This window comes from Vespa crabro, chromosome 8 (genome assembly GCF_910589235.1).
Source record: "Vespa crabro chromosome 8, iyVesCrab1.2, whole genome shotgun sequence".
Lineage (NCBI taxonomy): Eukaryota > Metazoa > Arthropoda > Insecta > Hymenoptera > Vespidae > Vespa > Vespa crabro.
This window is the reverse complement of record NC_060962.1, coordinates 5,483,865-5,508,371: the sequence shown is the minus strand read 5'-3', so window position 1 is coordinate 5,508,371 and position 24,507 is coordinate 5,483,865. Positions and strand designations below refer to the sequence as shown.

Genomic DNA, 24,507 nt, shown 5'->3' with positions numbered 1-24,507 from the left:
AATGAAAATTTACGTAGACCTGTCTTTTCACAATCACACCGTATTACGCACTGCGAATAACTGAATGTTTTGTGCAATTTTATACGTGTAGGAAATGGGGCAAGATATCGTATCTATAATCATTGAGATTCATTGAAGGGCATCAAGGTAGCGGTCAAAAGGCGGGCATTCTGCTCGACCAACCTTAGTCTACAATCATGCAAGAAAAAAATTAAAGCGAACAAACGCAGACGATAATTTCGCATACGAAAGAATTCTTGTGATGATTTTAATAACCATTTAAAAATGGAATCTAATAAATCTATTTTAATAAATTTATAATATGGACAAAGAGCACAAGGTACAAGATCTTTTTTGGAAGAACAAAACATACTAACTATTTATTTTAATTACTTTCGGTTTGTACATAGTCCGGTGTCTCTACGCACTGAATTTATTTAAATCTCTCTAAGAATCTAATATAATTTAAACTTTATATCTCCTTATCTCACTCATACAACTTCTATCTACTAATCTAATTATACATTTTCGGATTAGTTAAGCACTAGCGCTATAATTACAGTCCCAAGAATAAGCATACAGTACGTACAGTAACTATGATTAGCAACTAATACTTGATATGAGATCCTTTTTGACAAAATTTCTTCATCCGTATAGATCCATACTCCGACCAAGAAAAATTGCATTTACATACATATATCAATTCTTTTATTACTTTTCTTTTTTATATATTTTTTTTTCCAAGGCCCGACGTAGACGGAGTTAGTTAAAAAAAAAAAAGCACCAGAATTACAGTAATCGTAAAGAGCAATGAGACAATTCCGATGATCGTCACGTTGCACGAATGAGCTTAATGACAAACGCTTCTCTCAACACCGATGGTCCTTTGGAAAATAACTGAATACTCATTATAGATATACATGTATTTACGAGGCCATAGGAACATAAAACTTTCGCAAAGAGTCTTTTTGCAAGCAATATTTTTCTTTTATATTGCACTGGCTATAGTATCTCGATGTACCTGAGCTATAACCCCAACGTGAGAACTGTCCGCGCTCGATCTCGGACTGATGTTACACTCGATCATAGAGCCATTATGTTTCTGTATCACTATAGATCGAAATTCACCACATTCACTAGTAGAAGGCTGATTTCCTCGGGAGCGCACACCCTTCGTTAGGATCCTTTTAAATGCTTCTCTGAATTCTGTATTGAAGATACTGTAGATAATCGGGTTGAAGGCCGAGTTGCTATAGCCAAGCCATGTGAGTACCTGACGTAAAATTTCTATTTAAAATCATGCGAAGTGCAAAAAAGAAAGAAAGAAAGAAAAAACACATATATACATACATACAAAAAATGTCATGCAATCTTCGAATAAAATTCAAATATTCGTTTCCAGATCAAAATCGTTCGAAATGCTTTCTTATTTACGATTTGACGTGTATTTTTTTCTTTTCTTTTTTTATTTTTTTCTTTTTTTTTTTTTAATTTATCATTAATATCTGAAAATACGGTCATACTTGGAATGCTTGCACTGATATGCAGGTTTTACAATAGGCTGCAACAATGTTAACGCAGAAGAATGGAACCCAGCATATAAGAAAGACGCCCATGATGACGCCTACGGTGATTGCTGCCTTATGATCGGACACATGATACGGACTAGTCGGCTTTGACTTCATTTGCGGTTTTGGTGGCTTGTAACGACTCTTTGTACGGAAGCTCTTTCCTACAGATACTTCCGGTATCTTCGTGACGGCGCGAATACTTTTCACATGTTTCTGCGCGTAGCAATAGAGTCTAATAACGAAAAAGAAAAGAATTAGTAATTATTGATATTACATAAGAGAGTAGTAGTTTAACAATATACAGTATCATCGCTATTGAACCAGTTAGCTGGACGTTCTACTTTGCTACTTTGACTATAAAGACTTTTATTACGCTTTCTTAGCGCTGAAAATATATGCATACGTTTAATCATTTATCGATGCTCACCTGCAATAGATTCCAAGCATTACCATGCAAGGAACGTAAAAAGAGATACAAGATGATACCACTGCGTAGGTAGGAGTAAGGTCCAGGGCGCAAGTTGGATGTTCCTGTGAAAAAGAATGAAAAATATTGTAAGCAACTCTTTTTATAACGGGTGTATTAATTAATCAGGATAATTCAATGATCGCTGTTATCACGACAGAAAATATCAGATAAATGTTCGTTAGTTTCAATGTAATCGGACACATTTGATTATTGTACAGCATATTATAAAGCATTTTTTGTGCGTTCAAAGCGTATACCAAGGCAAAGGGCATGCCTTAAGGCCATTTCTTACGTAAAGCTATGCCAGCTGGATTTACATATATTTTTCATAAAGTGTATAACCATAATTGACATTATTATTTATTCTTTTTCTATTCATTTTACAATCAATTCGTTTTTGGTTTCTCTCATTATGTACGTATACCACTCTCGTGTGGTTATTAAATATGCGCATTAGTTAGTATATATATATTTATATATATATATATATAGCTGAGAGAATCACTCGATCTGCGGCGCTCGGAAACATATTTTTGCGCATGCGCGCTCTTATAGGCGTGAATATACAATATTGCATATTATTTGCGTTGCACATAACTAAATTCAATGCGATAACTGAGGCTGCGCTTCATAATTAACAGAGAGAGAGAGAGAGAGAGAGAGAGTACTGACATTATGATTATCACTTACTCGGATGCCCGAATTCGAAAGAAGGCTGAATGAGATTCTTGTAGTGTTGATCAATGATTTGTAAGTATGCCTACTCCTATTGTTCTACCACGCGATCTCTATAGAGATCCTTACATATCCGTTCCAGATGCTTAACCCGTATCCTTCTGTCATGAGTATTGTATATTTTCAGAGATAATCGATGTCCCAATAGTCAAAATTTATTTTGGTCGCATGTGAAGTCTTGCACTATCGTTACCTCTTTCCCATCATCATAAACCAGGAACTGATCTGCTCTATGAAGACCCAGGCTGATCGGCACGAAAGAAATGAGACCTGCCAATAGCCACACAACAGCGATCCCGGCAGTTGCAATTCTTCTTGTTACCCAGCGACCGTATCTGACAACGATAATATTAACATATATACAATATATTAGAATTTACATTTGAAGTGAAAAAAGAAAAAGAAAAACAAATATTATCTTCATAAAGTCGAATTCAATTTACCTAAGCGGATCCTTTATGTGGATGTAACGATCAAGAGATATGGCGCATAAATTCAATATAGAGGCAGTGCTACACATAACGTCGAAAGCTATCCAAGTATCGCAGAATTGCGTGCCGAAGACCCAGTATCCAAGGAGGTCATTTACGCCGGCAAATGTCATCACCAAGCAACCGACGAAGAGGTCAGCAATCGCGAGGGATGCTAGAAATAGGTTTCCTATTCTTCGCAACCCCCGGTCAGTGTAAATTGCTACACAAACTAGGACATTGCCAGCGACTGATAAAAATACAAGTATCAGGAGCAGGAATCCTGAAAAATTCAAATAAAAAATCGATGAATGAATATTTCTCGGACTTTTTATATACTTTCGTTTAATAATATTCAACCGTATGCTGTTTCTTCGTTAGTAACTATTAGATAAATATCTGTAAAATTAATAGAAATTCGATGAATTTCTAAATAACGATATACTGTAAAAAGTGTTCGTGTTTTATATAAACATCTTCTTTTAGCCTGTTTAATAATAGATCACAATATACCTATCTTTCTTGCTCTTACTTACGATGCGCAATAGAGAGATTCAAATAGAACATCATATATACATAAAATGTCATAACGAGGTGGTTCGTCTAATCATAATATAGAATTGTAGAATCAGAATTTGTTTTGTGTAAGTGTGTATATGTACCACATATTGTCGTAAAAAAAAATAATCCTTCCTTCGTTCTGACAGCTATGATAAGACTTAAAAGTAGGGCAAAACTGGATTATTTATCGGAAAAGGATTAGTCTGGATTGAAAACGTTTTCCAAGGTACAGATATATATAAGAGTAAATATGAGAAAACAATAGGTAGGATTGAAAATGATGAATGCGGAAGGGAATTTTGTTGATTGATAAATTATTGCGCAACGTATATACGATATATCTCATTTATATAAAATTAATTTTAGTCAAATATGAAATTTGGCGAACCAACTAGAAGCACCGACAGCAACGTGAAAGCCTCTTCAGGTAGATCTTCATCACCGATCGTCAAATTGTTCTGTAAAAAGACGAAAAAAGTAAATATTAATAAAATTAAAATCATATTAGATATATAATCAACTTGATATATAATCAAATTTGATCTAGGTATGACGAGAGAAATGTATAATAAACTTCTAATCGAAATGATTGTCTTTTAGTTGTTCTATGCGAAAGCTCTAATATGTATGTATATTTAGGATTCGTTTAACTCAACGATATCGATTGAAAATTCACAGTGGCGGCCATTCCGTTTGACACCAGCAACGAAAGTAACTCGTATAATTTCTATAGTTATTATTTCATAACAATGGGGAATGATATTTTGTTTTGTTGATGTCTGTCAGCAGTAAAAAGATCTTATTTTTCTTTTTTTATTGTGATAACATTTTATAATCTTCAAAGCATAAATACCTTTGCATCTAAAACAGCAACAGAAGATAATGACAAGAAAAATAAAGTTTGTAATATCAAGAAGAAATGAATTAAAATTACGTGAGAAGTTTCGAAAGGCAATTTATTATCTTGCAAATAAATATCGCCGAGAATCTCTCGTTTCAGAAACCTCGGGATATAGAAATGATTCTAAATGAAAAATAATTTGCGTGAATATAAATCATTGTAATATATGTTGAAAAATAAATATCTTAATTAGGAAATACAGAAATCAGTAACTTTCGTATCATCTTAAAGCAATTGGTATTAAATAATGGAAGCATAGGGGAAGAATGGTACGAGATTAACGATATCGACAAAATTTTGATGAAATTTTTATGATACATCTCAGAAAAAGTACCAAATTCCAGTAACAATGCACAAATTGCTTTAACATATATGGAACGATTACCGAATTCCTCAAAATTCAGGTTCATACGTTGACACTCCAACAAACATTAGTTGACGCGAATGTACGGCCCAGTAGTTTTCGTTTGTATTAGATGAACGAATTAACCAGATTCGTTCATCCACAAGATCGAATAGAGAAAATCCTGGATGAATCCATCTTCGGAAATACATCATCGGTAGATAATACAAATCGAAGATGGTAATCCTCGTTCTGCAAGCACTGAACTCACGTGTTATCATGACATTTTCCATGAGAATACGATGAATGCTGAAGGTTGATAACCTGCAATTATTTATTTATTTTTTTTTTTTTTTCAATAAAAATAATCCGTACACTTGTCTATCTTCCAACGATTTTTTCTAAAATATTTTCATTCTCGATATCACTCCCTATCAATTAAAGATGTCGTATACTTCATAAATTCAATCATTCAATCGGAAATTATTCGCAAACTCGATCAGATCGATGTAATCATTTTCGTTCTATTAATTGATATAAATGAAAATTGTCGTATATAATCGCGTTAAGATTAAAAGGTAATAATTATTAAATGTAATTATAATTTAAACATAAAAAAGTATAATTTGAAAGATGGAAAATTCAATGAACAATGGACAAATGGTAACCGCATACGGGACCTCATGCTGTAGCCATTTATCACATAAAATTACGATCATTAAATCCACCATATTTGAAATTATATATTTTTATATTATTACAAGGAAAAAGAAAAAATATATAAGACATGACAACTCTAAGAAAAACTCTAAGAAGTTTCTTAGAAAAAATCTAAGAAGAATCTCTTTGAGCTCAGATATGTAATACAATAGATATTAAACATCGTTCTGTTCGATTTTTTGGAGTATTATTCTAAAATATCAAAAACCGGAAATCAATTAACGTTCAATTAAGAACAACTGGTTTGTATATGTATAAATGTATGTACACATCAACGGTAAGGAGATTTCACAATAATGAGATAGCCTGATCGATCGGCAGCTATCTTGGACAAGTGGTCAGCGGGCTCGAGTTGGTCTCCAGCTCGTTACCCCCTCTTTTCTTGCTGTTCCCTTTCATACTCGAACTCAATACGTCCTCTGTTGTTCCACTCGAGGGTAAGTGGGATACGAGTATGGAGGGAGCAACTGATCACTTAAGGCCTGAAGCCTTGTCGTTAAGTTGCAAACGAAATTCGAAGCTTAACTCGATTCAATGATCGATGATAAAAATAAAAAAAAAATTATCGGTGAATTGGTTAGTGAGATCTGCCTCTGAAATTTCATAATGTATCCAATAGATTAAATCTTTTACTCGAATTGGTACAGATCAACGTAAGTAAGCTATTTAAATGTATTCATTCATCATGAAAATAATATTATTGAGGAAGATAACTATTAATCCCCAATGAGATAATCCAATCAATCGAGTCAATTTTCTAATATTTCTTTTGCATTAAATAATAAATACATTGTATTATTCGAATATCCACTTAATCGAAGTGACCTACTAAAATTCTACTCTAATTATAACCGGTCACTCCATTGAGAGAAAATACTACTCCATGTTTCTAGCGTGCTGAATCGGTTTAATCTATCGAAAATAATGATTTATAATAAGGAAATGAACGTAACGAAACGTTATATCTATTTCCGCCAAACGGAAAAAATTGCAGTATGTATGAGCCTCTTAAAACGAAAGGTCCATACACAACGAATGCGATAGAATAAACATGATCATACGTATGAAATGGAATAAATTCGAGATAATAAAGAAAACAGTCGTATATACGATACGTTTAATATTCCTAATATTTTATATAAATCATTTATATGCGACAACGATAAAGGATTGAAAGAACAGATCAGTTATACTACTTTCGGTGTGCAGAGGCCTTTAACCTTGCTATTGATTTTAAACAGCTCGAAGCGTACTCCTTGCAGGCAAAGGAAGATAAAATTACAATCGGCAAAAATTGAGATCCCTCCAAAATAAAAGCAAAACACAATATACATTATCAATGAACTTGTTACAATTAAAACATTCAAAAATCTATCGGAATTTTTTATATTCTTGAATGACTTGATCCTGTTACGGCTATTCTAGCTAAAACTAAATAACATTTTGACGCTTATTTATGTTATATAACGTCGTTAATATCTAATTAACGATATAAATCTTCAATTTGCCACTTCGAAACGTTCTAATTATTTCAGCACTAATGCCACGAGAAATGTGTGTAAAAAGAAGCTTCAAATTCGTGAAAATATTAATGCGAACTCAAGTACATATAATCAACAGGCTGACGCAACAAGCTTACTCTCAACTGTTGCAGAGTTCGAAGCGTGTAACTTATATATGTATATATTTATGTATAGAGTTTCTGTTCTACGCATACTTTATAACAAAAATTAGATATCCTTTAAGGTTCTTCTACGAATTAAGATAGACGCTTTAAAAACATAACAGGTCTTTTGTATCAATAACATAAGTTATTATTGCGCAAAATATATATACGTATATTAAGTCCCTATAAAATAGAATAATAACTATCCGTTGTTACTAGAAATTGTTAATTTGAGATATGCATGTATATATATCGAAGAAAGAACAAAAAATTTTCTTAAAAAATGTAAATTGTCGCTACCTGTATTGTGGAGCCATGCTGCTACGTACGGGTACAGTATAACGGGGCAATCGATGGTTGGGCCACCATTAACCGGTTTTTCTTGCTGACAGAAAAATTTTGTTTTTCGCCAGAAAACATAGTCGTGAAGCAACATCATATTTAATTCTCTTCTCTTCCACTGTAAGAATTTACTTGGCTTCGGTTGTACAGGCGTGTTCAGGGTAGATCGTCGGCAAAGATATTGCAAAAATACGCGAATCTGTGAAAAAGTAACACTAATGCCAAAGTAAATTTTTTCATTCCTCAATACAAAAGCATATTGCGTTAATAAAAATGCTGACTTAATTAAAAAAATTCTCTTCTTTTATTTGCTCTTTTTTTTGTAATTTTTTTTCCTCATATTCTCGTGTACATACGTATGTACATGCCGAACGATTTCTTTACTTCCTCACCCCTTGGCTCCTAATCCCTTCGTCTATTATTTTTTCCCATATATAGTAAGTATTAAATATATTAAAGGGACAGGGTAACGTGCGATTCTTTCATGCATGTGTGTATATATATATACACGTATATATATATATACATATATGTATATATATACATGTATGTATATATATATATATATATATATATATATATCGTAAAAAATAATAAACTTAAAGCGAAAATAAAAATATAATATATTAACACCCATGCACTGTGAACACAACGTTCTTAAGTATATTCACGAGTCTCGTTGATGTTGTCGAATGGATTCTGGATATTTCGTTGCACGTTCACCTGGAGCAAAATCATGACCTGCATCGAGAAGCGCACCCCGCCGCGCACTGACTGGTCCGCACCCCCTATGCTTTTACGTCCCTCTTACGTCTCCGAACGAATCTGATCCTCTTACCACCCGCCATCATCGCTACCACCTCTCTTTCTTCTCTCTTCCTCACTCTTTCTCTCCCTCTCTCTATCTCTATCTCTATCTATCTATCTATCTATCTTTCAATACCTTCTCCCTTCCTCTACGAAAGGATCTTTCCAAGACATGCGTAGCAGGCTTTGCCAACATACGTCAACGATCGGTACAATTACTCCTGGATATTGAATATTTCACTGGAAGCGTTTTTTTTCTTTTTCTTTTTTTAATAATAAACGTACACACAAAGATTAAAAATTACCGAAGTTTGAAACTTTAACTGTACATACATATGATATTAAGGTTAAGGTTAAAGTTATGACGTTCACAAAATGTGCGCGTAAAACATTAATAAAATAGGACAAATTTATAAATATTGTGTCCTATGATTTAGTTGTTTTCTATGTACTTTTTGCGCTAAGATCTATATAATAATATATAATTTTTTATAGATATATAATTCTTTTTTAGATGTTAATCGATAAAACGAACTTTAATCATAGAATTGTTTAACAACGCGTTATGTCCGATTCAAATCGTGGCGCTTTTTGTAAATATGACGTTGATAAGGAAATTAACAATAGATATATTTTGTTGGATTATAGGATTTTATAAATTAGAATTTTATTTTATTGAAATTATTTAATCTCCCATATCAATTTTTCTGTTCTTTTATTTTTTTAATATAAAGATTTTAATATTTCAATCGGTTTACATGTTGGTAATATCAATTGATTATTTATATAGTAACATTCTTTTATAACTGATCAATGATTCGTTATTATATTTCCTTTTAAACCAATCGTCATTTATTTGACAAAAACATTTGGGTTGTATACACTACGTGATAGTATTTTTAGATTAAAAATATATAATAGTAAATAATGTCGAATCTGCTTCGTCATCTGTGAGGCATTAAAAATATAGTTAGAAATTCTACATCTGATTAAAGGTCAACTTCTTTTTTATTATCTGTTATTCATTCTTTATTCTGTATCATCTTTATTCTATATCATCTCTATTCTCTAGCATAGGTATGTTTCTATTATTTGTTCTTATATTTGATTCACAATAATAAGCGCTTTGATATAAATTAATAGTATATGCATATATATATGCATATATATATATATATATATATATATATATATGCATATACTATTAATTTCCTATGTATATATATATATATATATATAGGAAAGAAAGGATAAATAAATATTGTAATTTGATTAATCCTCAGTAGAATCTGTCAAATTAATGAAGATGAATTTAAAAAAAAAAGTATATGTAATTGGTGTTGGGATGACCAAATTTGAAAAACCCGGAAAGCAAGATGGACTGGATTATCCAGAATTGGGGAAACAAGCGTTAAATAATGCTTTGAAAGATGCAAATGTTCCATATAGCGATATAAAAGCCGCTTGCGTTGGATATGTATATGGAGATTCAACTTGTGGTCAAAGAGTTATATATGAAGTAGGATTGAGCGGTTGTCCTGTTTATAATGTAAATAACAATTGTTCAACTGGATCAACTGCATTAATTCTGGCTAAACAAATAATCGAAAGTGGAAATGCCAATTGTGCTTTAGCTCTCGGTTTTGAAAAAATGGACCGAGGTTCATTGACAAGCAAATTTTTAGATCGTACAAATCCAATGGACAAACATGTAGAACTAATGGCTGATATTTTTGGTTAGTTTATGTGATATTATATTTATATCATGTACATTTATATATGAATTTATGATATATAATTTGGAATAATTATAAACAGGAATAAATGAACGTCCAATTACTGCACAAATGTTTGGTAATGCTGGTATTGAACACATGAAGAAATATGGAACAAAACCTGAACATTTTGCAAAAATTGCTTATAAAAATCATTTACATTCTGTAAACAATCCATATTCTCAGTTTCAAGAAAAGTATACTTTAGAACAAATAATGAAGTCCCCAAATGTATTTGGACCTCTTACAAAACTTCAATGTTGTCCAACTTCTGATGGTGCAGCAGCTGCTATTTTAGCCAATGAAGATTTTGTTCATAAACATGGCTTGGAATCACAAGCAGTAGAAATTGTAGGAATGGAAATGTCTACAGATTTGCCATCTACATTCTCAGAGCACAGTTGCATTAAACTTATTGGGTAAAAGATATAACTATTTTTCTATTAGTTTTATATCTAATATAAGAAAAATCAATCATATATTTCTATTTAATATTTTTCTACAGATATGATATGACAAAAAATGCTGCGGAAAAAGTTTTCACATTAACTAAGTATAGACCAATAGATGTAGATGTAATAGAGTTGCATGATTGCTTTTCAACCAATGAACTGATCACTTATGAAGCTTTAGGACTTTGTCCTCCAGGTCAAGGGGGACAACTTGTGGATTCTGGAAATAATACATATGGTGGAAAGTATGTCATAAATCCTAGCGGTGGTTTAATCTCAAAAGGACATCCTTTAGGTGCTACAGGTATAGCACAATGTGCAGAACTTTGTTGGCAACTCCGAGGACAAGCTGGGAAACGACAAGTGCCAGGAGCAAAATTAGCATTACAACATAACATAGGTTTAGGTGGTGCTGTCATAGTTGCTTTATATAAATTAGGTTTTCCTGAAAATTCGACTATTCCCGCAACAAAAGCCATTACCCAAACTTCAGCATCTTCCGGTGGTGTTACTCAGAACAAAACTGGCAGTGTTAATCCAAATATTTTCAAAGCTAGTCCATTTTTTAAATTATTCGAAGTTGCAATGAAAGAAGATACAGAGGGGTTGATAGAAAAAGCTCGTGGAATTTATGGAATTAAAATTATAAATGGACCTGGAGGTGCAGAAGGATATTGGGTAATAAATGCTAAAACAGGCAAGGGATCAGTGGAATTTAATGGTAAAACCAAACCTGATATTATATTTACTCTCGATGATAATGATGTAATGGATTTTATCTCAGGAAAATTAAATCCCCAGAAAGCATTCTTTCAAGGTAAAGTAAAAATTCAGGGTAATATGAGTCTTGCAATGAAATTAATTAATTTACAAAATCATGCAAGCAAGAAAATCGAATTACTTCGCTCTCGATTATAATTATATTTCTGATGAAAAAATTGATATATTTTACAATAATTCCTTGGTTATATGGAAAGGTATATTTTTTTATTAATACACATTGGAGGACCTTTATAGATCACATAATAAGTTCGAAGTAATGGGTTAGCTTCTAATGGGTTGCATTTCTATAGTTCGTACTATATAAAGCATTAATTGAATCATTAATTAGTTATGTTATATTTTGATAAATATTCACTTAATAATATGTAATTGTTATTAATGAACATGTGAATAAATATGAATTTATATATAAATTACTATTAATCTCAAATGAAATGAATAATCATTAAAATTATAAATTATATTTTTTATAATTAATTCTGATAATATACAAAAATATATAATTTTCATTATATACAAAAAAATATAATTTTATTTTATGATATACTAACCTCTCTGTGAAAAAAAAAGAAATTTGTTATTGTCATATTATACCAGTATACTATTGGTAAACACTAATTTAGATATTATTTTTTCAGTGAAGAATATTATTTGTTGAGTTAAATTTTATACATTGTCTATGTTACTTTTTTATTAAATTTAATTAATATATAATATTTGGGATTTTAATAAGATCATATATTTAATTTGAATAATAACATATGATTTTATAAAATTTTATATATTACGATATATAATATTTCTATATCTATTATTATTAGTAGAATACTATGAGATTTTTTATTAATAAAATGTATTTTTATTAATAATAAATTCAATAAATAATTATTTATAAATAATTATGAAATTATTCCAAAATTATATATCATTCTTAAAAGTCATTAGCATGAATGACTAAACCTATATTTGCTTATTTTTATCATAAAATCATTTGTCCAAAGTTCATTTAATGTGGAAACGCGTTTCCTTGCGTTTGAAATGGATCAGAAAATCTTATATTAAAAAAAAATGTAGGGAAGATAGTAGCTTCTTCTTGTTTACTAGAAGCTTTATTTTTATGCATAAACCATTGCCGAAAAAATACCATTTTTTGATACGATTTTTTTTTCAGAGAAAATAAAACTTTTTCAAAAGTTCGAAAAAGCCGTGTCTTCGTTTGAACCTTTATCTTTAAAATATGATCTTATTCATCAAAATCGTTCAAGAATTACAACTGTACTCATTGTTGGTATAAATCATTAGAAAAATAGAAATGATGATAAAGCTTTAAGATAATCATAAATATCACAACAACCATATACCTATTCGTAAACAATTAAATCATTTATATTTCAAAAAATGTATTAAACCAGTAAAATTAATTAATTATAATAATTTAATAAATAATGTTTTTATGATAAAATAAATTATTGCTCATTACTAGAGGAATTATTACTCGTGTCATCATCGTCTTCGTCTTCGTCTTCTTCTTCTGAATCAGAACTACTTGTGTTATGCCATTCTTGTGAAGATAAATCATCATGTATTATTGTTTTCCATTCATCCATTTTACGACAATCTATAATTTTATATTATTAATATTAATCGAGTTATTTTATCATATTTTTAAAGTATGTAGACCTTTCATACCTAAACTATAAAAGTCATTGAAAGTATATTGTTTATCACCAACTTCCAGCATACCACCATACAAATACAAAATATTATTTTTTACAACAAGTCCAGGATTTATTCTTGGTGAAGGAAAGAATATATTTTCAATTTTTTCCATACTATTTGTCTGTGTGTTACATGGACCACTTGAACTAACTGTTAACTGATATAATAGAACAAGTAAAATCACATTATATTTTGTATTAATTAAGGCACATGTAAGAAATAAAAATAACCAGGAAGACTCACTGTAAATATTTCATTTTCGTCGATATAAGTAACGGGAGTTTGTACGAGTTTATTAGAATTAGTTGTATCTGTTAGTGAATTATCACAAATATCATTATTTTCGTTATCTCCATGTAAATTACATTCGTCTACATGGTTTTCCTTTTGTGTCTTTTCTTTTTTACGTTGCCCTGGTGGTTCTCTTTTACCAGTCAATGTAACTATATTTAAAATGATGTATATTATTTTGAAATGATTACATCTATATTATGATATGATAGATCATTTATGTTTACCTTCATGCCATTGGAATTTTTCTAAGTCTAATGATAACAAATCATTATAGAATGTTCCCTGTAATTCTTCTTCATCATCTATATTATCAAAAACTCCACCAAATGCATATGCTATATGTGGTTGTATTAAAATACCAGTCATACCACAGCGAGGAGAACATTTGAGACCCGTCTGTTTCGTTAATATCCATTTCCATTTAAGACCGGTCTGATCATTTTCTAAGAAAATTCATATATTTTGTAATGGATAAAATTAAAAAATGCTTAATATATATATATAAAAAAAAAAAAAATATGTATATAAATATTCTTACTATCTGGAGATAACAAGAACATGTCTGTATGAATTTGTCCCTTATCAACTCCTGCTTTAACTTTTTCTTTACTATAGCCACCATAAACAAGTAGTTTTTCAGACGTAGGTAACATTATACATCCAGAACGTGGTGCTGGCGGATTTCCTGAACAATTTCATATAAAAATAGTTTTTATGTAAAATATTGTTTCATAATAAAGGAATTCTATTAATTTGCTGAATTACCAGAGCATTCAATTTTGTGCCATGTATATGTTTCCAAATTAAACATGTAAATATCATTATAATATTTACAATCTCTAAGATTATCATAAAAACCTCCAAATACTATTAATTTCTTTTTCATGTGAATCATTCTATGACCACTTCTGGCTGAGGGGCCTCCAGGAGATCTTAAACAAATGTTTCATATGATATAAATTATGTTAAGAATTCAATATATTTCATTTTTCATATTCACAACATACATTATTTTTTCCCATTTTTTCTCTCCCATTCTATAAACCCACAAATCTTTGTAATGATAAAATTGTAATTCTGATGGACTAGAAAATTCCCCACCAAAGATCCACATTTCCCCTTTATTTGTAGAAGTAACTATTGCTTGATGACCGCATCGAGGTGGTGGAGCACCTGGTGCTTTTATCACTGTCCATTCTTTTTTATTTAAATTATAAGTAAACATGTCACCATATACAGTGGTCTGTGTTAAAATGGAAATATTCCATTAATAGAAATTTCAGTGCGAATATAATTAACTTGTACAAAGATAATATAATAATACTTTTTGACCATCATGGAATTCTCCACCAAACATAATAAGTTCATCTTTAAAGGGATGAGCTATAAAAGAAAAATTAACCCTACGAGATGGTGGTTCAACTACAACTTCTACAACACGTTGTCTACGAGCTTCTTCCCGTTCAATATCGGCAATAACTTTTTCTATATCCTCCTAAAGTTTTAAAATAATTTATTTAATATCAAATTATAAGCAACAATATATAAAAGTTTTAATATCCCAATTCATTTTTATAAGACGTTTAGATGCAAATTTAACCTCTCCAAGAGCTGCTAATTCTTTCTTCTGTTTAGCATTTAATTTTTTTTCCGTTTTAATTGCCGTTTTTGCCGTGCCACTTAACTTTTTCTTATTTTTATCTTTTTTCCCCATATTTATCTTTAAAATAAAATAATATTTTTGTTATAGGATAAACATACAGCACGTTTTTACAAGACAAACCGAGTAATCTGAGGTTAATGTAAATAAATACTGTTTTACCTACGGAATAATATAGAAAATGTATATACATTATCTACAATTTTGTTACAACATTTAGTATAATGAATTATCCGATAGGAGGCACTAACATCGGCGACACCAGCGCACCTATAAGACATTCCTGCGTAATTGAAAACTTAACATTCTTGTATCAGTTTAGCCTCCCTAAGGTTTAAATTATATTCTCGTATTCGATTATTTTATATATTAGTGTATAAATCCACACGAATTCTGAGAAATGTTTTCTACAAAGGATTAAGTTGTTACGATTATTACGATATTCTGCATTATTTATCGTAATAAAAGGAGTCATTTTTTCAGGGTGTTTATATGATATGAATGCATGCAGTGAAGAGGATTACCGCGTAAATTATCTGAATGATGTTTTCTAAACAACGAATCTCCTCAATGACAATAATGACACGAGATGAAAAAACTGATATCATTATTGCATCGTGACAGTATCTGGTACTTTAATAACTTTGTGCCATATATGATTGAAATCATCAAGTTTTGAACTTTTACGTTCATTAGGTGGTTTTCTTTTCGTTATTCTCTGTGTCACGAGGTTTTTGCGCAACTTAATTTTCATAAAATTTATACTGGAAATTAAAATGGAGAACAGGTAAATCACGAGTTTCTTTAAATTCTAATTTAGTTATTAACGAATTTAGTTTTATATACTTGCATTTATACTTGCATGATTGGTTATGTTAGAAAAAAAAAAAAAAAAAAAAAAAAAAAAATAGATTTCGAATATGATGCATAGAAACAATGACAAAGATGAAGATTAATCATATTATTGCAGGAAAAGTAAAAAACGTACAAGTAAAAAGAATAATATGTTTGGTAATTGGGTGAGTGATGGGCAATATGAACAAAGTAATAACACAATGTCAAACATGGAATATCCACAAGTTTTATGGCAACCAGGAATTCAATCTCATATACCGAATCATAATGGACAACGTTTATTCGCAGCAATGTCAGATCCTAGTGTTTGTGGTTATTCACCAATGCCAATGACATATACGATGGAACCTGTATCACTTCCAACTATGTATAGATTATATCAACCAATGCCTTATGGTGTACATAATGTTCATGGTAGACTGAAGCAAAAGTTTTATCCCAAACCTCCAGTTATTCCAAATGGATATACTAGTCTGCAAGAGAATAAAACTAGTTCTACGGTATTATCGTCTTATCAGAATGGAGATTATGCTAGTTTACCACCAGTAGCTAATAAAAGTAATGGAATTAATGAAGATGAGATAAGTTCAGAACATAGGAGATATTCAGATCCAGGTTTAGGACCTACAGAACCTCCTGTACATAGTCAGGATGATGAATCGGATAGTGTTGATAGCAGTAGCTCTATTACAACTATTGGTCGGAGTAACAAATTAGTTTTATCTCTCATTGAACAGGTTAGATTCAATTGATTGGATATATTAATACGATATTGATTAAGATGAAGAAATTTTGGTATATAATTTTATGATATATTTGAATGAATTATTTTCTATGTAATGTCAGAAATTTACATAAATACTCATTGTATATACTCATTGATTCTTTTCTTTTCTTTTCTTTTTTTTTCTTTTTTTTTTTTTTTTCTTTTTAGATGGCAGAATTGAAAAAAAGCAATGGTCAACTTTTCAAAGAACTTAGTGAGGCTAAATTCGAATTAGAGACAATGAAATTAAAATTTTCAGAATATAAACATAGTTCTGATTATCAACCAGGAATGTTGTCAGGTAAAAGTTTTTATTGTTTTCTTTGACTTTATATCAATTAGATAGAAAGGAAAATTACTAGTTTCTTTTTCTTTTTCTTTTTTTTTTATTCCTGTTTTTTTTTTTTTTTTTTTTTTTTATAACTACAGATCTTATTCGCGAGATCAGGGAAGCGAATAAAATGTGCGAGGAAGGATTAGTGATAAAAGTACAATCTATGATGGAGGAGAAACATAATCAAAGATTAACAGAAATAGATATATTAAAGGTATGTATATCTATTGTTTTTATTTTATATTATGATTTAAAAAAATATTTTTTAATTTGAAGGAAAACAATTCATAATGAGAATTAAATTCTATAAAACGATTGAAAGTTTAAAAATATCAAGATCAATGACAAATAATTTATCATCATTTCGAACTATCCCATATATATATTTAAGATACGATTCGATCTTTTTGAAGTTTAGTCACTCGAACTTTCACGGTCGGTCATATTACGGTCGTAGATATACTATTCATGTGTTGATACTGTTCTGTTTGATTAGGATAGCCAGGTGATTCCAACATCCTTTGTTCATTTTCTTTCTCGATCCTTTCCCTTCGATTATCACGTATATGCGAATTCCTATCAGCTGATTATATCCGTATTTTTCTAAGTTCGGAGCGTGAAAGCCTTATCACTTTTCGTCATTTTCTTATACAAAAGAGACAGTTTATTTTGACCCTCGTTTATTTACTTCTTTTCTTGTTAAATACTTGATCAAAGTCATCATCTTGGTATAACACGTAGACGATAATTGATTGAATTTTTAACAAGCAAGATGATTAGAGATGAAGAAAAGAGAGGATCCCTTTGAGAATGCATACATAAAATAAAATAAAATAAAATAAAATAAAATAAAATAAAATAAAATAAAATAAAATAAGGAAAGTAAAATAATAAAAAAAGAAACGAGCGCGCGGAAAAGAAATTAACAACGTTCACAGATTAGACTAGCGTTATAAGAATGATCTTATTTCTGACCAAAGGGAGATATTGACGTTCTAACTGACTGGCAGTTGATATCGGAGAACCTAATGTAGACATAATACGAAATATCCGTGACGTGGTAAAAGTGATTAGGTTTCACATGGGGGAGAGAGAAGGGATGAGAGAGTGAGCGAACGAATGTTAGAGAAAGAGAAAAAAAAAGAGAAAGAGAGAGAGAGAGAGAGAGAGAGACAGAGAAGGGAGGTGCCTGCAGAACGACGCGTTTGAGGAGTGGAGAAAGGTGGAGGATGGGGCACTTAACGGCTGTCAGAGCCGGTCTCCCTCGTCCTCTTTTCCCTCTTTGCCCTGTCTTCTCAGGTTTCAACCATCCATTAGCCTCATCAACCGAAGCGATGGCGGCCACCGCCATGCCGCCTGCCTATTGGCAATCTCGTAATTGAACCTCCGGGAACGTTCCATTGTCGTAGATGTAAATGTAGTTCAGTTAACTATGAACGATGGTGGTTGCGATCGAATAAAATGTTTATATTCATATGCGTAAAACTTATGGATCGCGTTTTATTATCTTTCAAATAAATTATGAACGTCCAAATGACGCATCTTTATTATGTTCTTCTTTAGATATCACAAAGATTATAAAAATTATTTGGTTGTAATTTGTTATCTTTTTTTTTTTCTTTTTTTTTTTTTTTTTATCATCGTTTATATTCCCTACTTTATGATAAAAGTATAAATATAATTTTTCTCATTTCAGGGCCAAGTGTCGAAGCTCGTAAAGGAGAAGGAGGAAACCGAACGACGAGTGTCTAAGTTGGAGAAAGAAGTAACTGCACTGAAGTCGAGCGTAAAGTGAGTGGCTTTGAGTTACCTTTTAACGTATGAAAAGATGCTTCCTTTGTGGTAAGAGGGTTGAGGGAGGAAAGAGGTTTCTAAAGAATTTCATATAGTATTCTTCTCTCTTTCTCTCTCTCTCTTTCTTTCTCTTTTTCTCTCTTTTTCTCTCTCGCTCATAACGGCTAAAGCGACTATATTCGTCGCTTGCTATATACAACATCATTTTACATGTATAAGTCGCGAAAAAGGTATATGTCGTATTTGTGATAAAAAAAGAAAAAAAAAAATTGTCCAGAGCAGTGTTATCTTCCCTTGTCAATATCCGTACACGTCTTATGATCGTAATAGCATGGTGGTTTGCCGATAAATACGTTAATTTAATAATTAATAAATTGAATTATCGACGAATACTTTTGACTAGGAAAATGACATTCGTTGTCCATCGGACACTCCTTGTTCGGTGATATCGAACGTTAAAAAATAATAGTAGTTTGCGATAAGAAGCGATAGGCCGGTACGGTAATAAAGAGAAATTCTATTCCGGGATAGCAACGAGGGTCGAGAGATAGCAGCTTTCGAGGAGGAAACTTTGGCCTTGCGACGGGAACTACAGGAGGCACTGGCTACTCGGAACCTGGCCGATGGGACAAAGCACGGGACAAAGTGCGTAAACGTGGTATCAAGATCTGTCACGCCTGTAATTTTCGAAACGCCCCGTATAACGAGCACCCCCGTGCGTACCGCTCTTACCGAGACCTGCAACCTCGTTCCCGCCATCTCCTCCTCGATTCCCAGCACGTCCGTCGTCTCCGATCTCCGTTCTCGATCATCGGAGTTGGCCCTTCTTCTCGTCCGGGATAATAAAGAGGAGGAGGAGGGCAGCTTGCGAAAATTCGGCTTAACCGAGTCTATTGACGAGGGGAAAGGAGACGACAAAATGGCCGCCGTCATAGCCGAGAGACAATTATCGGCTGTGTTTTCGGTTCCAACTGAGGAGGCTGCCATCGACGGGGTAGAACATTTAGAGTCCGTGAAAGAGAATCGGCGAAACGAGAGAATCGACGAGGCTGAGAGAACGAGAGCTGGCGGAGGAGGAGGAGGAGGAGGAGGAGGAGGAGGAGGAGGAGGAGGAGGAGGAATTGGAGCTGGAGCTGGTGCTGGAGTTAACGTCAGCCAAAGAAGATCTTCATCAAGGAGATCTCGCAGGAAAAGAGCTGCCGCGATGAGAATGATTGATGATAACGGAGGAACAGGAGGAGGAAGAGTAGGAGTAGGAGTAGGAGTAGGAGTAGGAGTAGGAATAGGAGGAGGAGGAGGAGGAGGAGGAGGAGGAGGAGGAGGAGGAGGATCCAATCAGATAACGCGAGCAACGGTAGCAGAGGAATGCTCACTTCGTCATAAAGACTTTGAGAAACAGTTCACAATCTCGTCCTCCCCGATCGTTTATGATTCGAAGAAAGAGACAGAGACAAAATCCGAGGAAGAAGAGGAACCTCGTCGTTCTCCTCGCGATCGCCTCGTCGAGATCATACCGGAGGTCACCGTCGTTGACGGTGGCTCCTTCGTACCGAAAGATCTTTGTTCGGGAGCGGGAATCCTGACCTCCAGAGTCCTGACAGCACCTTCACGCGCCACCTACACCACCGCCTACATTTAGGTTCCGTACGCGCGGGGCCCGACAAAAAAGCAAACCACTCGTCGGCGTATCGCCGAGGGCAAAAGGGGGCTTCAAAGGGCTTGCTAGAGGCTACTACTATGTACATGTCGAATAGCACGTAGGTCTCTATCATACACTCGTCGTGCATGCGCTCTTCGTAGTTTTATACTTCTTTTTTTTTCTTTTTCTTTTTTTTTTCTTTTTTTTTTTATTTCCCCCTATTTTTTTATACTCCCCCGAGATTACGCATCGATCACACATACATTCACCGATTTTACGAAGCTTTTTTACTTCACTTAGCGGTCTCATTTTTTTTTTTTTTAACGATCGCAATCGCTTACATAATAAATAGACAGTACACATATTAATATATACTATATATACTCTTTGCGTACTCTCGGGAAAAATGAACGATCATAGAACGCTTGGAATGTCGCTCGAGTATAGTCTCTTTTATTATTTGCCATTTACTCCTGCTGATAATGTCTTTCTTTCTCTTTTTTCTTTCCCCTTCCCGTTTCTTTTCCTTCTTTATTTACGTTTACACGTCTTCTTACGCTAACTCCATGTATGTATGTATGTATGTATATATTTATGTATGTATGTACGTATGTCTGTCTGTATGTATGTATGTATATATATATATATATGTATGTATGTATATATATATATATATGTATGTATGTATATATATATATATATGTATGTATGTATATATATATATATATGTATGTATGTATGTATGTATGTATGTATGTATGTATGTATGTATGTATGTATGTATGTATGTATGTATGTATGTATGTATGTATGTATCTTTGCTGTTTAGTAATCGCACAAGTCTTTTTAGACTTTCTAATTCTTACGCACGTTCTTACGCACGTACCTTCGCACTTTTCTACGATCGAAACAGATAGATCGGCATGATTTCGAGAAAAAGAGGAAACCTTTAGAATAGCATTTTTCTCCTGTCTTCTTTTCTCTCCCTCTCCCTTTCCCCCCTATCACTCTCTCTCATTTCTTTTTTTATCCGTTTTTTTTGCGTTTTTTTTTCTTTTCTTTTTTTTTTAGTATGTGGCTCTGCTTTATATTAACACTCCTCTTTCGTTCGCTTTTAAAAACTTTGATGACGCTTAATCGGGTCGATTAGAGGTGGTGTCCTACTTGAACGTGCGAAAACGTAACGAATGAAAATGAAACGAAACGAAACGTGATTTGTCAGACTGGAGAAGCTGATGGACGATCTGCGAAAAAAGGCGAAGGTCACCATAAATGACGACGGCGACGAAGAAGAACGTGTCGTCTCCTCTTCTGCCAATCGTCGTTCTACCTGTCCTTCGTTCGGCGTTGCTTCTTTGGGAAAACGATGTCGTCCATCGAAAAAAACTTCCCCATCTTCGTCTTCGTCGTCGTCGTCGTCGTCGTCGTCGTCGTCATCCTCGGCAACGTCGAAACTCGAGAACGAACCTGAGACCGAAGAAGATGAGGAGATCGATCTAGACAACGACGAGGATGTCACGTCGAAAAGGCAAAAGGATATTAAGAATCGTTCAGATTCTAAGCTAACGACTATACATGACAATTGTATGAATCTTTCAGGACCCGTTACTGATCTTTAAAAGAAAAAGAAAAAACAGTTCTTCGGTATCCTTATATTATTATTCCTCATCACCTTTATCATGATCCATTTATCGATCAGATATTAATATCTCTATCTATCTATCTATCAGTCAATCAATTAATCTCTCTCCCCTCTCTTTCTCTCTATCTCTTTCTCGACGCATGATTAGATATTAAGAATAATTTATTATTTTCATCCTTCCCCTCCACTCCCCCTTCCCTTTGTATTCGCAAAAAGCCTTATGGTTTTTTCTTTTCTTTTTTTTTTCTTTCTTTTTTTTTTTCTTTTTTTTTCTTTTTTTTTCTTTTTTTTTTTGTATACCGTAACACCACCACCATATACCGTGATATCGTGAATATCTTCGAGTACTTAAAACAAATCAATTCCCAATTTTTATGAAATCTAAAAAAAGAAAAAGAAAAAAGAAGATGAAAAAAAAGAACGGTCGGTTCGGACGAGGACGAGAGGTTTTGCTTTTTTTTTTTTTTTTTTTGTTTTTTTATCTCTTCCCTTTTTTGCTCATACGCGCGAAGAGCTTCACTATATACGTATTTGTTATATGGGATATGATTTTATTCGATTATTAGCAAAGTCCGGGTAGTCCTCTGTGATTCGTTATTACAAGATATTCCTTTATTTTTATATATGAATATACGTGTGTGTATAAGTGAAAGCAAATTATCTTAGGATTGGTAGATCTGAATTGATTAATTATGGCGCAATCATTCTTTTCGATAGAATTACTGCCATTAATTTCTCTTTTTTTTCCCATTTTTATTTATTTATTTTTTTTTTTTTTTTCTATTTTTTCCTAAATGAGAAAAATGAATAAAACGTGATCTCTTCGTCGTTTTCAAATTTATCAAACCCATGACATTTTTCTTTGAATGATATATAATAATGAGGTAATGATACTCTATTGATCAATTAATAATGTTTATATTACAATATAAGAAAATGTTTATGTTAATAGGAAAGAAAAATTGTGAGAGAATTTTGTTTTTTTTTTTTTTGTTCAAGGAAATATTATTATATTCTTGCATGATAATCATCAAATAGATATCATTATATTTTCATATCTTCATATAGGATATATTAATAAGATAAATTGTATATAATTAAGTAATATTATAGAAATGTATCTTAACCGAATGATCTTACTTATTATTGTCGAGTGAATAATACTGTTATCGTTTTATTTGCTTTGCACTTTCACGTTTTTTTTTTAACGTTTAATTTAATCTTAATCATTTAATCAAGAATTTTAAAGATTATAAGAAAACATAAAAAAAAAGAAAAAAAAAGAAAACAAAAAAAAAAGAAAGAAAAAAGATTGCAATTATTACTTTGTCTTTATTCATCTCAATTCCAAATGAATATTTTTTGTGAATAATTTAAAAGTAAGAGATCACGCCGAGCAGAATATCAAAGCAATTGTTTTTTCCTAAGATTTAGTAATAAAAATTAATATTAATATACTATAAGAAATAATAATATAGTTATTTTAGATTAGTTGTAAAGTTTTATAACGACGATCATTATTTTACGTTAGTTATAAAAAATGATCCAAAATCAAATTAGTTTTAAATACGCGAGAATTCACAATTGCCTTATCGCATAGTGTTTGGAGCAATAACATAACGTTAAGATGATTATTGTAAATAACACGATCTCGCGATAAAATAGTGATGTATTGTTTTTATTAGAATTAACCAAAGATTGGGATTTTTCTTATCTTTTCTTTTCTCTTTTTCCTTTTTTCTTTTTTTCCCCTCCCCACGTAAAGTTTTATCGTAGAAGGAAGTAAATATAATGAAAATAGTTAACCAATGTATTAATGAAACTTCTGCTAACGATAGATAATGTTTGTATGTAGTATATAAAAGTAAACTACATACCACGTTACGTAATCGAGATCTTCAATAAATAATTAAATAAATCTTTGCAAGATAACACTGTAAATACATACATACCGTTTTCCCGTACTATGAAATCTCAAGTTAATGTGTATTTTCATTACATTTTTTATAGACTTTGTAGTAGTTCTGATTAAACTGTGTCATCACATAATTGAATTTATATAAACATTTAATCTATTTGTAATAATGATCTTTCTTAAAGTGCACTATACAATACGATTGATGTTGATCATATTTGTAACATCTTTTTTTTTTCGACTGCATTTTTCAACTTAATATTTTTCAATGAAAAATTTAATATCGCAATTAAA

The 24,507-nt window shown here is 31.9% G+C and overlaps 5 protein-coding genes across 9 annotated transcripts; 3 read left to right on the top strand and 2 right to left on the bottom strand.

Moving 5' to 3' along the window:
- Positions 1-350: 350 nt before the first annotated feature.
- Positions 351-8,627, bottom strand: LOC124426220 (dopamine receptor 1-like). Of its 2 annotated transcripts, none has more exons than XM_046967632.1 (7): positions 8,450-8,627; positions 4,195-7,977; positions 3,219-3,528; positions 2,969-3,110; positions 1,999-2,102; positions 1,524-1,803; positions 351-1,273 (listed from the first exon to the last, which is right to left on the bottom strand). In XM_046967632.1, the coding sequence occupies exons 2-7, from the start codon at positions 4,307-4,309 to the stop codon at positions 989-991; spliced, it is 1,236 nt and encodes a 411-aa protein (XP_046823588.1). In that variant the 5' UTR covers positions 4,310-7,977; positions 8,450-8,627; the 3' UTR covers positions 351-988. The 2 variants fall into 2 exon arrangements, with proteins under 2 accessions (XP_046823588.1, XP_046823589.1); XM_046967633.1 differs by having other exon boundaries at positions 4,195-4,264; positions 8,502-8,540.
- An 849-nt stretch (positions 8,628-9,476) lies between these two features.
- Positions 9,477-12,008, top strand: LOC124426095 (sterol carrier protein 2). 2 transcript variants are annotated; one of them, XM_046967379.1, is made up of 4 exons: positions 9,477-9,662; positions 9,872-10,321; positions 10,404-10,779; positions 10,866-12,008. In XM_046967379.1, the coding sequence occupies exons 2-4, from the start codon at positions 9,886-9,888 to the stop codon at positions 11,728-11,730; spliced, it is 1,677 nt and encodes a 558-aa protein (XP_046823335.1). In that variant the 5' UTR covers positions 9,477-9,662; positions 9,872-9,885; the 3' UTR covers positions 11,731-12,008. The 2 variants fall into 2 exon arrangements, with proteins under 2 accessions (XP_046823335.1, XP_046823334.1); XM_046967378.1 differs by having other exon boundaries at positions 9,869-10,321.
- A 427-nt stretch (positions 12,009-12,435) lies between these two features.
- LOC124426344 (kelch domain-containing protein 4) lies at positions 12,436-15,420 on the bottom strand. Its single transcript, XM_046967925.1, has 9 exons — positions 15,209-15,420; positions 14,933-15,103; positions 14,616-14,851; positions 14,374-14,540; positions 14,147-14,293; positions 13,833-14,051; positions 13,558-13,757; positions 13,285-13,471; positions 12,436-13,213 (listed from the first exon to the last, which is right to left on the bottom strand). The coding sequence occupies exons 1-9, from the start codon at positions 15,320-15,322 to the stop codon at positions 13,062-13,064; spliced, it is 1,593 nt and encodes a 530-aa protein (XP_046823881.1). The 5' UTR covers positions 15,323-15,420; the 3' UTR covers positions 12,436-13,061.
- Positions 15,421-15,560: 140 nt separating this feature from the next.
- LOC124426343 (keratin, type I cytoskeletal 9-like) lies at positions 15,561-22,016 on the top strand. Of its 3 annotated transcripts, none has more exons than XM_046967924.1 (8): positions 15,561-15,600; positions 15,752-16,055; positions 16,239-16,860; positions 17,058-17,190; positions 17,319-17,437; positions 18,920-19,014; positions 19,549-20,774; positions 21,879-22,016. In XM_046967924.1, the coding sequence occupies exons 2-7, from the start codon at positions 16,045-16,047 to the stop codon at positions 20,654-20,656; spliced, it is 2,088 nt and encodes a 695-aa protein (XP_046823880.1). In that variant the 5' UTR covers positions 15,561-15,600; positions 15,752-16,044; the 3' UTR covers positions 20,657-20,774; positions 21,879-22,016. The 3 variants fall into 3 exon arrangements, with proteins under 3 accessions (XP_046823880.1, XP_046823877.1, XP_046823879.1); XM_046967923.1 differs by having other exon boundaries at positions 15,568-15,689; XM_046967921.1 differs by having other exon boundaries at positions 15,567-16,055.
- Positions 21,892-22,275, top strand: LOC124426184 (corepressor interacting with RBPJ 1-like). Its single transcript, XM_046967568.1, has one exon. It carries the CDS (start codon positions 21,892-21,894, stop codon positions 22,273-22,275), a length of 384 nt encoding a protein of 127 aa, XP_046823524.1.
- Positions 22,276-24,507: the final 2,232 nt, after the last annotated feature.